Source organism: Coffea eugenioides, chromosome 9, assembly GCF_003713205.1.
Source record: "Coffea eugenioides isolate CCC68of chromosome 9, Ceug_1.0, whole genome shotgun sequence".
In the NCBI taxonomy this organism is placed as follows: domain Eukaryota; kingdom Viridiplantae; phylum Streptophyta; class Magnoliopsida; order Gentianales; family Rubiaceae; genus Coffea; species Coffea eugenioides.
This window is the reverse complement of record NC_040043.1, coordinates 33,737,474-33,755,723: the sequence shown is the minus strand read 5'-3', so window position 1 is coordinate 33,755,723 and position 18,250 is coordinate 33,737,474. Positions and strand designations below refer to the sequence as shown.

The 18,250-nt window shown below is 33.4% G+C and overlaps 1 protein-coding gene across 1 annotated transcript; it reads right to left on the bottom strand.

The window, feature by feature from the left end:
* Positions 1-17,658: 17,658 nt before the first annotated feature.
* LOC113782457 (agamous-like MADS-box protein AGL23) lies at positions 17,659-18,030 on the bottom strand. The gene has a single exon (XM_027328349.1). It carries the CDS (start codon positions 18,028-18,030, stop codon positions 17,659-17,661), a length of 372 nt encoding a protein of 123 aa, XP_027184150.1.
* Positions 18,031-18,250: the final 220 nt, after the last annotated feature.

Sequence of the window (18,250 nt, the reverse complement as noted above, 5' to 3'; positions counted from 1 at the left end):
GAGAGAAAAAAAAGTATAATAAAAAGAAAAAAAAAGAGAAAATTAAGTAAATAAAATTTGTTCTACTCCAATGATTCTTGTACCAAGTAACCGGGGATTGGCATCTAAAAATGTCGATTTTTGCATAAAAAGGTATTTGAATTAAGAGTATGCATAGCAACTTGAATAAGTGAAATGTTGAGTAACCGAGAATCTTCATCTAAAAGTGTTGATTTTCACGTCAAAAAGCATTCTCACTATTTAAGTAAAATTAGTGTGAATAAATCCCTCTTAGTTGTAAAATTTTGAGAAAAGGATGATTATAGGAGGAGGAATGCTATAAATTGACTATGTGATTTATTTATTTATGAAATTAGGTTGGGGTAAGAGATTAAGTTTAACTTGTTGAATTTAGGACATAATTATTTTTCCTTTACTTGATATTATGAGTATTTAGTGTAAATTGAATAATTGTATAATGATTATTTTTCAAGTCATGAGAAATTAAATTTGACAAAAGTGCAGATATTGTTTCATCTCTTAAATCATTGTAGTTGATTATGTGTGAATTGCTTGAGGACAAGCAATGATTTAAGCGTGGGGGAGTTTGATAAGTGACTAATTTACGTAATAATTGTATGATATTTTATATTATTTTTAGTCACTTTGGTTACATTATTGGAAGAAAATGAATCATTTTGGCTATAATTAGTGAAAAATGCTTTTAAGTGATTAAATGAGGTTTTTATCACTTTTTACTTGGATTTTGTGTATTTTGACAGTTTTGACACATTTTCGTATTTCGGTTATAACTTGAGCTACAGTGATCGAATTAAGATGATTTTTAAACCAATTTGAAGATAAGAGATATATCTACAACTTTGGTGAAGACATCTGAATTCATTTTGAAGGTTTTCCAAGTCAAAAAGCCGAAATACAGTAGCCAAATTCATTTGGTCGAAGCTGAAACAGGGCAATGAGCAGTCAAGGGTATTTTGGTCATTTCTCAGCCTACACAAATCCAAATGAGGTGATTCTTGATGCATTGGAAATCTAACTCAAAGGGCTACAAGTTTCATGTTTTGGTCAAGAGCTAATAAGCTTTTATCATCAAGAAAAGGTCCGTTGAAGTTGAGAAAAAATCGGAGTAGAGCTAGAAATTGAACAGAAATTGGACAAAATATCATTATAGCAATCTAGCCAGAATTTAGCCGGATTTGTGGCCGGATTGTGGTCAAAGAAGTCTGCTCTTTACGCGGAAAACTCAATGTTGCCTCCACTAAGTCACATGTGATGCTAGACATGTGAGAAACATTCCCAACTGTAAAAGGGAGATGTAAACTGTGACAGCCCCACCTTCCCCTAAGGCGAACCAAAGGGGTTAGCGGACTGCCTGCCCAGCTCTCGCCAGGACTAACGGTGCAGTTTCGAGCGATCTATTGCGTTCCGGAACTTATAACGCGCGTAAACAAGGCAAAAGGGCAAAATAACCCAAAATAAAAAAAAATAAAAAAAAAATGAAATTCGGAGTCGGCCATGAATAGTAACCGACCCGTCAGAACGTAACCAAATATCGAACAAACATTCACATCTTGAACTTTAGCAAATACAATCCAAAGTGACATACAAAAGTTGTCAAAAGTGAATATATACACGGTTTGCCAAATTGAAAGTGAAAACGGCCCTAAAAATACATTTAGGGTTTCACTTCATATACAATACAAAAAAAAATATACATCTAGTTCATTCGGCAACCATCTATCATGATTCATTCCAAAAGAGTCATATTCCTGTAAGGAAAACAAAAGGAACGGTGTGAGCTAATTGCCCAGTGAGATACTATCACTTACGCAACCCAGTGCATATAAGTATCAAACTTTCATTCAATATAGTAAAATAAGCAAAGGTACACGTCAAATATGGTGATAAAAGGATACGGATGGCTCTCAAGAGCCCTTTCCTCGTTTGCATTTCTTGATCGGACGTCATTGACTCTCCGTCAATGTTCAAAAGTAACCAACCGTAGACTCCACTTTACTCCCACTCCTTCCACCTAACATACCCCTACCGGGCCCGAACTCCAAACACTTGCACTTTGGTATTACTCGAGTATACCGGAATCGAGAGTCTCGCATACTACAAGATTCCATATAACTTTACCCAAGGTTCATTAATTGGCACGACCAAGCCCTCGCCGGCTCGATTCAATCAACTACCAATGGGGTTGAGCTCAATGATAACATTTGTAGTCGTTGGATACTCGTCAAATCACTTCACTTTCATTTCATTTCATGTAACATTCCAATAACATGACAACAATGATATAAGGCATATAAGTGAGAGTGATAAAGTGCACTTTCACTTCAATCAAGTCACATTCAATTCACTTCAAGCAATTTACATTCAAAGCCATATAGTAACATACAAGTGAGTAGTACTCACCAAGGTCAGTACAGATACCTCCCAAAAGAGAGCTTTAATCACCAAGAAACCCTAAAATAATCCAAGGAAAACAATTGAAGGTTCCACTTTCAAAATCGAGTATACAGAATGCACATGTGAGGCTCGACTACCAGTCGTATGCCTCGCCAAATAATTACTTAAGCAAGGGTGCAAAACATGATTTTTGGTAACGAAAAGGTAACATGAAGACCTAGGCTCAAACAACCCAAAAGCCCTTCGTTCAAATCACAAGTAAATCCAACTAGCCTTCAAGAAAAATTTCGGCAGCATATCCCTTGTTTTTACCTATTTTCCAGCCATCATGGCTTCATGATGTCCTCAAATCAGTCCCAACATCTCGTACAAAATAATCTTATTCCCAAAAGCCGTTCACTAGGCTTAATGGCATTCAAGTACCAAATTTAGCTAGGAAATGACCGGATATGGAAGTCAAGCCGTAACTAGTCAAATAAATACAAGAAGACTCGATTATAAGTCATAAACCAATTCTACATACTACCAAAACAGGGTTCCCTAAGCATATACAAACATTAGAGGAAACCAGAAATTTCGGAAATGCAATTAGCTTTGGCCCTGAAAAAAAAACAGTTTTTGTCCTCATTTTGCGGTAATGGCACCAATTTCACTACGATTATCGGATGAGGGTCCAAGACCCACCATTTCGAAGCTAAAAGACAGGGCTACAACATCACAGAAGGTCAATCAACCCAGTTTTGAGTGCAAACAGGTAAAAAATGCAAGATACTACATCAAAAACGTAAAACAGATTCACCAAAACGCATTCTAGCGGAAACATCATAACTCAGCCTTCCTAAGTCCGAATCCAGAAATTCCAAAACCAAAGGAAAGCTAAGAAACAGGGATAAATTTCATCAGAAGGCCTCAATAACCAATTCGGAAGCAATTCCAGCCAAAACAACCAATTACAGGCGCAGTTCTTACATTCGGGTAAAACCAGAACAGCAATAGTAATTTCGACTTTTCTCATTCTACACAACTCCGATTGACCTGAAATTTTGTAGGCACCTCTAAAATGTCATTCCCTACAACTTTCATGTTTTAATCCAAGGCCAATTCGGCCTCTAACTAGGACCTAAAAATTCGGGCAGAATGCTCCCACAAGAACCCTAATTTTCTGAAATTTCTTCCAAACCAAAAATTGGTTGCAATTAATCACTTTTTCCACCTCCTAGAGTCATTATACATCATTTCCAATCACCATACATGACCACATAATCATATCCATATGAAAACAGAAAAATCCCCAAAAATTATAAAACTTCATCATTTCAACCACAAATCAAGAAATAATCCATAACTTGCATCTCATACTACCACTAAGCATGATTTAAGCATCAATTCAAGAAGGAGGGTGGTTCTTCACAACTCACCTTAAAAACAAGAGAGAGAGAGCAATTGGTCACCTTAACCTTCCAAAAAAACTTCACACAACAACCCACAGACACTACTTGAAGATGTTTTATGGAACAAAGACAAGTTTAAATGGTTGGTTTAGTGATTTGGAGCAAGATGGAATCAAGAAATTGAAGAGGTTTTCTTTCTTTCCTTGCTTAAGAGATTCGGCCAAGAGGAAGAGAAGAATGAGGGATTTTTGGTGAATTTTTAAGATATTTAAGTCAATTGGTAAGACATGCAATAGTAGTCAAATGGTCCAACCAATAGCCAAGTGACACTTGTCACTTATTTAATGCAAGTCTATCACTTTGTTCCCTCTCACATCAATCCAAATAGCTTCCTCTAATTATCTCTTAACACCCGGTAAATTAAATCCAGTATTCAAAACTTAACCTAGTTGGCCGAATTTTTCCGAACTTTTCGCACTAGTGGGTCCCACGTCCGGTATACGCTCTTAATTTCTCAAAATCCATTCGATACTAGAAAAATCATCTAAAACTTATATCTGCTCCTTAAAAGTATCTAGAAATTTTTCCTAATCACGAAAATGCAGAAAACAAGCCACGAAAAATAATAAAACCTAGAAAATGGAAAAAATACGGGTTCTCACATAAACCTCACTTCTTGACCAACTTTCACCTTTATATAGTCAAAGTTTGCAAGATTGAAGGGAGAATAGAGAGAGATACGGGAGAAAGCTTGGACTGCAAAAATGTAGCTCTGCCATTCTTCTTAGTGTAGGATAGTTTAGCTAGTAGTTCATCCATTCTTGTTTATTAGCTAGGCAAAGATGAAGAAGGCAAGGAGATGAACTCATGTGACAAGGGTTACATTCCTTCCAAACTCTTTATCTTTTGTACTTGATTCCAAGTTTAGTCAATATACAAGTTCTGAATTTTGTGTTTAATATGTGTCTCTAAAATTTAAGCCTTGGGTTTGGTTGAACTTTCTATAATTGTTAGTGTTTATTATTTGGTTATTTGATTGCTATGATTTGAGCAAGTTATTTAGCACTTTGGCTCTTTAAATCATGATTAATCTGGTACCATTGATTGTGATTATCTAAGGTGTTGTTTCTGCAATGAAAATTGAGATTTAACACTTGTTCAAGAAGTGCTAAACATAGGGAGTACACTCACGAAAGTAGAGGTGCACCTATATGATTTTTAGTGATTCATTTCATGTAATTTCACTGAAGAAATGAACTTGTAGCTAATTTCATAACCATGAGAATAGGTATGGATTAGTTATAAGTATAATTGATTCACTACGAAAGTAGGAATCAAACGCATAAGGAAATTACACCATAACTAGCCTAGATGTAGTACTCAATGATCCAAATATAGCACTTGTATGAGTAGTTAGGGATACCACAACCTAAGGAGCTTTTATTTGTTATTTTGTATAATTTCAGTAGGTTTAATTTGTTATAATTCATTGATAGTCTAAATAATAGAGAACCTTTAGTAATACCGGTTATTGTTCACTCTTCCCTGTGGGATCGACCCGATATATGCCCTAAACTGCTAGTTGACCTGTATACTTGCAGTGAACGAGTGTAATTCGATTTTTTTAACTTGTACGTATGTAAAATACCCGTCATTAAGTTAGACACATCCATGTTCTTTCAAGTTGACACTTTCTCTTGCTGCCATATGGACAATTTGATGTTTTTGTTTCTTGGTAGTTATTTTTTTTTATTTCATTTTGTTATTTGTAACAATCAATTCCTTTTCTTTTTTCCCTTATTTATAGTAATTTTAGTTTATTTATTATTTCTTACATTATATACCTACTTCTACTCTAGGGGAGTCTAAAGAGACTTGTATGAAAATTAACTCTGAAATTGTCCCATGAGCTTTCTCTTTATGGGTCTTCTCCTTGCGCATGCAAGATTTTAGTCTTTCCTAGGTTTGGGATCTTTCAAATCTTAGTGAAAGTTCAGTTTGTTTTAGAGCAATTTCCTTCTATCCAAATCAACATCTATCGCTCTTTCCACTTGAGTTTTATTTCCTTTCATATTGTGTTTTCTCTTTTCCCGAATACTCATTCTCTGTTTCCTCTCTTTTTCTTTCATATCTCTTTGGTTTTATCTTATTCTTTGTTTGCTTAGTTTTTCTTTTGCTGTGCAGTCGCATTTCAAGGTGTTTTCTTTTTCTTCTGTTATGGTGTAATTTTTTAATGTACCTAATATCTGCTTTTACTGGTGTATCAACTATACTTATAATCATAAATGCATTTTCAATTTATTTGATTTTACCACTTGATTAAACAACTCAATTTGACGAAACAATACCACATTTAACTACATAAGCACCAATCAAATATTTTTTCCGTGCACGTCTACAACTTGCATTCTCATGTGAAGTCAAAATTTTTCTATTAAATATGAAGGAGTGTAGTATAAAATATATTTCTAAACGTCTACGCCATAGATTGTATACCTTTTTTTTTACACTAACAGATGTAGTACATACTACATGTACCTAATATAGATCTTAAATTTTAATAGAACTTGTGTGGTAGCATCTAACCTGACTAGTGTGACAAAATTTTTACACTAAACCATGTAGAAGCTTATCTTAAATCCTAAAACAATTTGGACCAATTGAGAGTTGAGCGCTCTCTCCCTTTTAAAGCTCCCAATCAAGTTCTTGCCCAAAGGGAACAAACAATGAAGTGAAATTTTCTTAAATGCCAAGTCAATACAGATGAATAAGATCCTCTGCGTGTGTAGCACATGGGGAACAGTAGTGATTACATATATATATATACACACACAGAAGCATATGTAATTATGTATATACACATACATACATACATACATACATACATACATATATATATATTACATAATTTGATGTTCTTGAATTAGATAATTTTCCTTTTTTTCGCAAATTAGTCTTCGGTTGATTGTTGCAACTACCTTGACAGAAGTGATTTCATTTATGTACAAGATTTTGATAAAGGATAAGAAATCAGAATAAAATCTGCCACTGTCTTATCTTTTTCACAATAGAAAAAAATATTTTAATAACATACTATATTAATTTGCCAAAGAGTATGCGTTAAAAGTAAAGCTGTCCAATCTTTTTGTGGACTAACTAATAAAGAACAATGGAAAATTAAGATGCATTTCATTGGAAATAACAACTTCAAGATACAAGGACGCAGAAGTTTCTTGTAAGGATTCTAATAGCATCACAAATATAGTAAAAAGTTATAAATATATATAAACTTTCTCAAGCATCTATAACATATCTATTTTCTTTCATTCCAAAACAAGTTCACTTGGTACTTTGGACACATATTAGTGAAAAAGTTTTACTACTTTGTTTTCAATCACTTTCTTCTCTTACAAAGTTAATTGAAAAAGCATTGGTGCTGTCAAATTTAGTCAAATTTTTATTGAAACACTCCAAAGAGTAACCATCTACAAAGCCCAATTTCCTATGGTGGCTAGGGTTTAAACAAAGTTAGCAATTAAAAATTGAGCAGATTGATACTTAATAGTATGGAATTAAGTTTTAGAGAATAAACACTTCTCTGAAATTTAACCACAAGGAAACAAGCTAAAAAAAGATTAATTACACCAAAGGGTATTAAAATGATAAATACTAGTAATGTTCTATCTGCTTCCCCCCTCTCTCATGAGGGCATAGTTTTAAACTTTTTAGTGTATCGACAAAAAATGTTACGAGTCTTCTGCTGCATCTAAAAGTGCAACACTCATATTACACAATTTAGTGCATTGACATGTGACCTCTGCAGAATATTTGGATTAACTTATTGTTAAAAAAAATAGTTACTTATGTTTGTTTTTCTTTCTAGTACAACTATTTTCCTCCCTCCTCTCCCAAACCACAAATCTTTATCAACAAAAAATTCTTCGCTTGCCAAGTTGTGTGGAAGATCAACATCCTACTAACACAACTTTTGGCATAAAATCGCAAACGAAAAAAGAAAATCAAAAGCACCAGATCTATTGTTATTGATCACACTGATACAAGATCTTTTGATTTTTTTTTTTTTAATGAGAAGGATCTTCGAAGAGAGGAGGGAGGAGAAAAGTCATTGAAAAATGGGTGTTACGCTTTTAAATATAACAGAAGACCTGCAGCCAAGACAAATTTGTTGGGGAAAGACATGATTAAGCTATTGAATTTGGAGCATATCGATTTCAAATAAATTCATATTATGGAGCTAAGTTCCATATAATCACAACTTCTCCCAAGATTAACCACAAGCAGAGAATAAATAAATAAATAAATGGGTGGAAATCAATAATTATGAATATACCATCCTGCATGAGGTTTTATTTAACATTCCCCTGTAGTCAGTAAAAGAAAGCGGTAGAAAAGTAAAACTTTTCACCGTTTCTATTTTTTACCCAAGTCCAAGAAACAAACATATTCCAGCCACAAACATTGCAAACATAACCAAATAAGCAAAAAGACAGGATAAAAACAGAACTTTAATTAACCATAATATCCAGAAGTCAACAAAGTCTTTCAATTAAAATTCTCCAAAGACAATTCCAAGAAAATCTCTAACGTACTTGAAGGTGAAATTCAATTCCTCTCCAGAAAACACTAAAAAACAAGAGCAAAATTAAAACTAGTTAAAAGCAACCATCAAGTTGATATAGCTTTCATGGGATTAGGATTATCTAAAACCTCTGCAGCACCCTTGTTAGGATTCTCCAACATCAATGGCTTACCAATATTGTTTTGGGTGTTAAAATTCTCTATCATCAAGAGCTGATCAATATTAATTGGGGATTTAGGATTCTCTAGCATTATGGGCTCATCAACATCAATTTCTAGCTTAGGTATTGCTAAAATTGAGGGCTGATTGTTATCAATCAGGGAGTTAGGATTGTCAAACATGAAGAGCTCATCATCAGCTTCAAGTTTAGGATTTCCCGATATTAAAAGCTGATGGCTTTTAGTTTCGAAGTTAAGATTCTCAAGCTTGAAGGGATTATCAGTGCCATCAACTTTGTCCTCATTATCGGACTCACAAAGAATAACTGGACACCCACCAAAGCTATCAAGAGAAACATTAGGAATCAATACACCTGATGAAAAATCAGCATTGTTATTAGCAACAACATTGTTGTTAGCAGCATTATTATCACCAGGATTATGGTTAGCAATAGCAGCAGCAATGGCATTATTGTCAACAGCATTATTATTAGCAACCATCTCTTCGGCTCTAGTCAAAACATTCTTCCTCTGATTCTCCATAGCAGCCATATGTTCAACTAGTTCATCCAGTTCAAGATCATCAACAGGTTGTTCCTACCAAAACCCTTTTGAATTATCACCCTTGTGCTGCATTAAAAGCTTCCCTTTCACCTTTTCAATCTCAATCTCTTTCATAATATCCAAAAACTCCTCCTCCTCCTCCTGTTGCTGACAGTGGATTTGATTTACAACATCGTTGTAGGAAGAAGAACTTGATGCCTTCCCTGCAACATACCGATCAATGATGGATTCGACCGGGGCACGGCCACCAGCGGCAAAGACTTTGCCTGCTGGAGATTGAACAAGAACGGCAGCATCTACACCACATAAAACGCTTAGTTCAGCAGCCTTCTTGAACAAACCCCTGCGGTGCTTCAAAAACGTGACTTGCAAGTTGGTTTTCTTCTGAATTTTCTAGATCTCAATCTTTTTTCGACCAGTACTCTTTTTCTTCACCACTGTCGCTGTCTCTTCCATGGCCAAACAGTAACTTGTAACAAGTTTTCTCCGCGTCACTGTATAGAAATTGGTTTAGTGCTGGACAGGAGATTGTAGATTCGCAGATATACATGGGTAGGGAATCATGGATCGGTAGATTTTGGTATCTTGACTGTATAAATTGTAGAAATGGTAATAAATGAGTTTCTAAGTCTTTGAATCTTGCCAAACCAAGAGAAAGAGATGAGTAGCCTCTTTGGCTATTGCCGGATATCGGAAGAGGTAAGTTACTTTTCCTTTTTCTTTTTTCTTCTTTTTTTTTCAATTGAACCTCAAACTTCCACTCACGGTTCCTTCCTTCGCAGTCTATACCGCCCAACCCAATCCGGATCTCCTCCAGTTACTTCTGCTTTCTTTATTAGCTTACTAGTATTTAACATGATTTTTTTTAATTAGTTGTGGTCTTGTGCAAGTATGAATAATTCAAGTAAAAAAAAACAATGTTTTTATATATTTAATATTAAGTTTTGAAAATTAATGTGTTCTAATGTTTCACTTCCATACTGATTTTTTTTAGAACTTCAAACACACTTTTACTATAGTTTAATAATATTCATCGTATACTATATTGCATGCCCAAAAAAATGAAAGACACTCTTTTTGATAATTCAAAAGTTTATAATAACCATCAACTTAGAACTACATATTTATACTCAATTAAATAAAAAAAGATGTCATAACTCATTTTCTCACGAATAAATGTTCAATTTCGAGTAGTACTAATACTGATGTAACAATTAAAACTGCACTAGATCAAGTTAATCCATATTGATAAAACAAAATTATGCAAATTAGGTAAGATAAAAATTGTTAGAAAAGAAAGAAACCATAAGAAAAAAGATTCAATTTATTTAAAAAGATAAAAGTCATAAAAATAAGAGAGAAATTATAAGAAAAGTTAATTAGAGAAGAGTTGCATATAAATATGAGTAAAACCTAGGAGAGAAGATAACTTATTAAATTTAGTGCCTTGATATATGCGTGTGGGTGTAGATTAGTACCAAGTTGTGAGGTATCTGGGGCTTTATAGCCCATCTCATCTCTTGAATTGCTACTTTTGCTTCGATAAATTGTAGTTTAACCTAAATTTACTTCATGAATTACAATTAACTCAATGCTAGTAATGTTAGGATCCAAACGCAGAATAAATAACTATTGAGACATCAAGTGCACAACAATTTAATGAGGAACAACCACAATAATAAAAGATAGACGACACACAATATTTAATATGGTTCGACTCCACCATTGAGCCTATGTCCATGGAGAGAAACCCGTTCTTTATTATGAGAGGAAAACTCTATACAAGAATATAACTTGAATCCAAACCCTACCCTTGTATATCATCTCTCATCTCCCAAGAACCCTCTCTCACCCCATGTATAAGGCTACATGTCGCCTCTTGTGTGTCCTTGTGTAGTATGTCAACCCACCTATTTATAGAGAACATTATTTGGCCAAAATCCAAGTAGCAATAGAAAACCAATTCTAATTCCAAGACTTGTACAAAATAAGAAATAACTTCTAATCCTAAACTAAATAGAATATTCTTTGGCTACTACTTCAAATAACTAAAACTAATTAGGAAACTAGTTACTTCCACACAAAATAAGAAACCTGTCTAAAAAAAATTAAGTCAGTTTTCTAATAAATCTCTACCTTGGCGAAAATTTCTTTTAGCAACCATTTGCCTTCAACTACCAAATAATATGGTACCGAACTACACACCACACAGTCCTGACGCCAAATTGATTCAATCGACAAATGAAAATGTGTAGTTATTTCGAGTCCAACCTCCGGTTGACTCGTGAGAAGGTGCCTCAATTCACCATCTCTCTTTGCAGGATTTTTTCTCACCACCACTTGCAATCCGGAATCCCCTTCTGTGACCTCTAACACTAATCATTGAGGTAACCAAATTGTACAATCACCATACTTTTTTCCATCCTCAGGACTGTCTCACCACGTGTAGTTTCCAAAACTCCACCTAAAATGAAAACTCGTAACTGTCAGAGTCTTCTGGCGGATGGAAATTAGATCTCTTTGTTTCTTTGGGACACGTGCCACACCACCCAAAAAATATAACTGAAATCTAAAAGCCACCGGGATAAAATATCAACTGTTGGAGGTGAGAAAATCTCACCGATTCACTTCCAAAATCAACATTAGACTCCACTTTTTCCTTGACCTTTGAATCACTTGCCTAAATTCACCATCAAGTATCTTCATACTTTTCGACTTTCTATCCTTCACCGTCAATGCTTCTTACTAAGCGATTGAAACAAGGATATCACCCGTTAAATTATTCAATTGGTAACAGACGCCAATCCACTTGATCTCAATAGTTAATCAGGATCCAACCTTGAACAACCAAGCTCTTGATCCAACCATTTAGTTTGTTGGGATCCAAGTGCTTGTAAACAGCCCAATCTCTCAACCAAACTCTGATACCACTTATTAGGATTTAAACGTGGAATAAACAACTATTGAGATATCAAGTACACAACAATTTAATGAGGAATAAGCCACAAGTATGAAAGATAGAAAACACACAATATTTAACGTGGTTAGACTCCACCATTGAACCTACGTCCATGGAGAGAAATCCGTTCTTTATTATGAGAGGAAAACCCTATACAAGAATACAATTTAAACCCAAATCCAACTCTTGTATACCATCTCTCATCTCCCAAGAACTCTCTCACCCCATGTATAAAGCTACATGTCGCCTCTTGTGTGCTATTATGTGTCTCTTGTGTAGCATACCAACCCACCTATTTATAGAGAACATTATTTGACCAAAACCCAAATAATAATAGGAAACCAATTCGAATTCCTAGACTTGTACAAAATAGGAAATAACTTCTAATTCTAAACTAAATAGAATATTCTTTGACTATTACTTCAAGTAACTAAAATTAATTAGAAAACTAGTTACTTCCACACAAAACAAGAAACCTGTCTAAAAGAAATTAATCCAATTTTCTAACAAGTAACATATTAGATTTTTCTAATGGGTGTCCAATTCATTAACCTATCTAAATCACACCTAATTATTACCTTTCCTACTATTAATAATTATATTTTCTCTAATTAATTTTACTTTGCCAATTGCATTTACATATTTTTTATAAATAATTTTATCCTTCTAAAATTTAACACTTGAACTACATTTTAATTGGCACTTGTCAGACAGACCTTAACTTTTTTTTTTGTGCACTTTAGTCTAGTTAAAAAAAGCACAACGATTGAGGCCCAACAATGTTAGGTCCTGAATTCGATTGAGTCCCAATAATATTAGTCCTGAATTCAATCAGTCCCAAAAGTCTCATGTATCAATTCCGAGAAAATAAAGAAATAAACAACCCTATTGCATCTTTAGTTCCCAAATTTATTAAATGGTGTACACCGTAGCTTTCGTGTTCTTAGTCACTAACTTGAGTGCTTGAAATATTACTCTTTCATATTAGGACCACAATGAAAATTGTTTAGTTAATACTAAGTTCAGCATTTACTGATTATGCAATAAAAATTCAATTTAACGAAATTTTTTAGTATTAGAACTCTGAAAGAAGACTGGTTTTCACGGTTTATCAAATAAGTGCCCACTCAAAATGAGCTTTAGGTGTGTAGTTATTTGCAAATACTATGTACAATCAAGCGTCTACATGTATGAAGGGAAATACATAAAAGTCTATATACACATATGGGAAATTATGAGTAATTTACATCTATTATCGAATGCTCAACAAACAACTCTTAAGAAGAAAAAACTCTTATACATAAGTCTTGAGAACTAGATATTCGTATCTTGGAAAGTATAAAGAACTTTTCTAACAAGTACGGCCAATCACACCTTATTTACCGTATGAATATACACAATAATAATTACTATTTTTATATAACGAGTTTCTCGTAGACAATAGAAAGAAATTGGTTAGATTGGTGGATATTTATAGTTTTATACATGGGCACAAAATCATGGACGGGTAGATTTTGTTATTTTTTTCTTGACTCTATTAAATTATAGAAATGGTAATAAATGAGTTTCTAAATCTTTGAATCTTGCCAAACTAAGAAAAAGAAATATGTAACGTCTTTAGCTATTGCCAGATATTGGAAAAGGCAAGTACTTTTATTTTCTTATATTAAATTAGTTGTGAACTTGTAGCAAATATCAATAACTAAAGTTTAAAAAATGTTCTTATATATTCAATGTATTCTAACTGTTTAACTATCATACCTATTTTTTGAAAACTTCTAGACATGCTCTTACTAAAGTATCGATTCACATACTACAATGCATACCAAAAACCGAAAAAAAGAAAGAAAGAAAGAAAGATACTTTTGTGATAATTAAAATTATCACAATGACCAGAAATATAGAACTACGTCTTCTTACTCAATTAAATAAAAAAGATGCAATAATTTGTTTTCTCATGAACAAATATTCTGTTTCCAATAGTACTAATCAATCTACTAATGAAACAATTAAAACTACACTAAATAAAGTTAATCCATATTGATAAAAAAAATTATACAAATTTGTTAAAAAAGATAAAAATTGGTAGAAAAGAGAGAAATCAAAATAAAAAATAATTCAATTTTATTTAGAAAGATATAAGTTGTTAAAAGAGACAACAATTAAAAGAAAAGTTAATTAGAGAAGAGTTGTATACTAATATGGGTAAAACCTAGGAGAGAAGATGGTTAATTAAATTTATGAAAAATCATTCAAAATGTCCCTCACATTCTGTTATATAAATTTTTCCATTTTTCATTTTTAAAATATTGACTTTGCATTCCTTACAAATTCAAATTAGCAAAGTTTGATCGCAATCTAAGTTTCTAACTACTTGTTAGCTTGAAATCATTATGTGATCCATATGCAGCCATATTTTATATACAAAAAAGTTAGATTCCACATTTTTATTAGCAAAAATGAATATAGATTAGATCAGATCTTACTTTTTAAGGGAGAAAATGAAAATGGTTAGGATTAGATTCTATTTCTTTAGGGATAAAAAAAATGAATTTAGATCGGATCATTTATTTAGCTACAAATGAGAGCTAACCTTTTTTCCCCACAAAAAATGATTATGTATGGGTCACATGATAGATTCGAGGTAAAAAGTGGTCGAAAACTTAGGATGGAACCAAATTTTATTGACTTGATTTTTAAGGGACGTAAAGTTACTATTTTAAAAGTAAATGATGAAAAAATTCATTTGATGAAATGTGAGAGATATTTTAAATGATTTTTCCTTAAATTTATTTTTTTCATATGTGTGTGTAGATAGATTAGTACTATGTTGTGAGGTTCCTAGCGTTTAATAGTCTATTTCATCTCTTTAATTGCTAATTTTACATTCATAAATTGCAATTAACCCTAAGTAACTTATTTTAGGCGCCGTAGTCCAGTTACAAGAGGCCCAATAATATTAGGTCCTGAATTCAATTGAGTACCAATTATATTAGGCCTGAATTTGATGGTGTCCTAAAACTCTCATGACTCAATTCCCAGAGAAAACAATTTTAAAAAAAACCCCTTTTTTTTCCCTCTTTAACCATTAGTTCCTAAATTCATTAAAATGGTGTATACAATGCCGTTCCAGTCCTTAGTCACTGACTTGAGTGCTTGAAATATTACTCCTTTTATAATAGGACCACAATGAAAATTGTGTTTAGTTATTACTAAGTCCACTATTTACTGATTACAAACACAAAAATACAATGTAAAGAAATTGTCTTAGTATTGGAACTCTAAAGGAGACTGATCTTCAAAAGTATTTATATCGAGATTTGTCAAATAAGCGCCCACTCAAAAGGAGCATAAGGTGGGGGAGGATAAATTTTTTAAAAAAATAAAAGGAGCTTTAGGTGTTAGTTATTTGCATGAATTATGTACAATCAAGAAAGTTTTTGAATGTAGAAGGGGGCAATAAATAAATATTTAAATATATGAGAAATTATGTATTCCCTTCGTCCCATTTTTAACGTCATGTATTTTATTTTATTGGTGTCCCAAAATAAGAGTAACCATTTTAACTTCGACAGGTGCTTTCCAATCTTATTATTTAAAAAAGTAACTTTTTAAAATCCCAATGCACATTTAGCAAATAAATATTTTGAATTCAAAGAGTACATATGTAATTTCTCCAATGCCATCTCATTTAAACATAACAATTTTTATGTTTTCATAGAAACTTGAATTTCTAAAATATGACTTTAATATAAGGACGAAGCGAGCATAATTTAGACCTTATAGGGTGCCCGACAAACACGAGCTAAGGGGAAAAAAAACTTTTACATATAAATGTCGAGTCCTGAGTTCAATTTCCCATTCCACTTCCGCTCTTCCTAAACCTCATCTCTACACTCATGAAAAGAATTTTAAAAAACAACTAGATTTTTGTCGACAAGTACAATGGATTTTTTTCTTAACAGGTGTGCCACTGACACTAATTAACACAATTAAATCCTACCTAATCTCTCAAGTTTTTTTTTTCCACGTTTACAAGTCGTTTTTCATTACCATACAAAATAATGACAAGCAATCGGTTTTCATTACCGTAAAAAATAATGACAAACAATCATAGAATTTGATAATAGAAAATTATACTCGATCGTCTTAATTTCAAATGTGCATATTAATGCTAGATACATTCTTAACTGGTCAAGCTTTCCTACATTCTTTCATTCTTTTTTGTTAAACTTCACTAGGCCCTTTCTATCAGAGATGAAAGCACAACGTGGTGCCCAAATTAATTTACCGTACCCATATATTCCATTCTCCTTTTTTTCTATTTTTTATTTTTTTCATTTTTCATTTTTCTAATTTTGGGTTTTGTTTCCACTCCCCAAAGCCTTCTTGGGACAGGACTCTGCTCTCATAATTTCAAAAGATCCAAAAGAAAACACCAAAACAAACGAAGAGATCCCATAGTGTTTGAATTGGAAATTTTTCTAAACCCAATTTTGCAACCATTTTACCTACTGCTGCTGATTCTGCAGTTTGAAAGCGTTATAGAATTTATAAGACCAATTGGATAACCATTTTTACCTACTTTTTCCTCTAGAAATTCCACAAAAAGATGGTGTCCGGTGGGGGGTAAAACATAACGAAACTGATTATGAACATGAAGAAAAAGGAAAACTAGAGCAACCACAAAAATCAATTTATGAAATCTCAACAATTTTCTCATAAAATAATTCAAAGAGCAAACCATTAATAACACATACCAATTCCAATAAGATTTCGCCTTTCAAAACAATAACGAAAAAGGGAAAATTGATAAAATGTATCTGGTTAACATAATTAATTAACCATATCTCTGCATCTTGAATAAGTGCTGCTACTCCCAATCATTGTACTGAGGACTCGGTTCATCAAAATCAAAATCAACTGGAAGCCCACCAAAACAATCAAGATTAACGCTAGGAATCGATAAACTTGATGAATCAACATCGCCATTAACAGCATCAGCAGCCCTGTTCATCTCATCATCTTGAAAGAAATCATTGGAAGCCCACCAAAATAATCTAGATTAACGTTGGGAATCACTAAACTTGATTGATCAGCATCACCATTAATAGTATCAGCAGGCCTGGCCATCTCATCATCTCGAAAGAAATCATTGTTCTTTGGAAGACCACTGAAATAATCAAGATTAACTTTTGGAATCAACAAACTTGATGAAGCAGCATCTGCAGCAGCCCTGGTCATCTCATTATATTCTTGAAACAAATCATTATTCACTGGTAGTCCACTAATATAAACAGGATTCACAGGAAACCCACCAAAATAATCAAGATTAACATTGGGATTCAATAAACTTGATGAATCAGGATCACCATTAATATTATCATCAGCAGCCCTGTTCGTTCCATCATCTTCTTGAGACAATTCCTCACCCTCCAGGCCTTTCATGGTGACCATATAGTTTTCGAGTTCATCAACCCATTGAAGATCATCATTATCCAACGGCTGTTTCAACAAGGATTCTTTTCCATCACTGACCTGGTTAGTTTCCATCAATCCCTGCTCTATAACCTATTCTTCCATAGTATTTTCTTCAATCTCCACAGGCTTACTCTTTCCCTGATCATCAACAACAGTACCATTCTTACAAGAAGCAGAACTTGAAGATGAAGGCATCATGCCAGCAAGATACTGGTCAAGAATGGAGTCTACCGAAGCAGAGTCAGGACCACCGAAGGTAAAGAATCTACCACCTGGAGATTGGACAAGGATAGCAACTTGAGCCCCAGATTTTTTGCTGTATTCCTCAGCTTTCCTGAACAAGCCTGCACGACGTTTAGAAAACGAGACTAGCAAGTTCTTCTTCTTCTCAATTTTCTTGATTTGAATCTTTCTTCGACCACCGAAGTTTCTTTTATTCAGTATTACGGCGTTCTCCTCCATCGCTGAACAATTTCTTGAGCCAAAGGTTTTGGCTTGGACACACACAATTAATCGATTTTCTTGTGGTATCAGAGGAAGAGGTTGGTTGATTTACATGTAGAAAGGAGAGCTGCAGCGGATCTGCGTTTATAATTAGGAATCTGAATATTTCCTGTTTGGCATCTACCAAATTGAAGAGTTTCTAAATTGGTAGTTTCTAAATTCAATTATTCTAAAGTGC

Coding starts and splice junctions, on each gene's coding strand:
- LOC113782457 (XM_027328349.1), bottom strand. CDS start 18,030: ATGGAGGAGAACGCCGTAATACTGAATAAAAGAAACTTCGGTGGTCGA.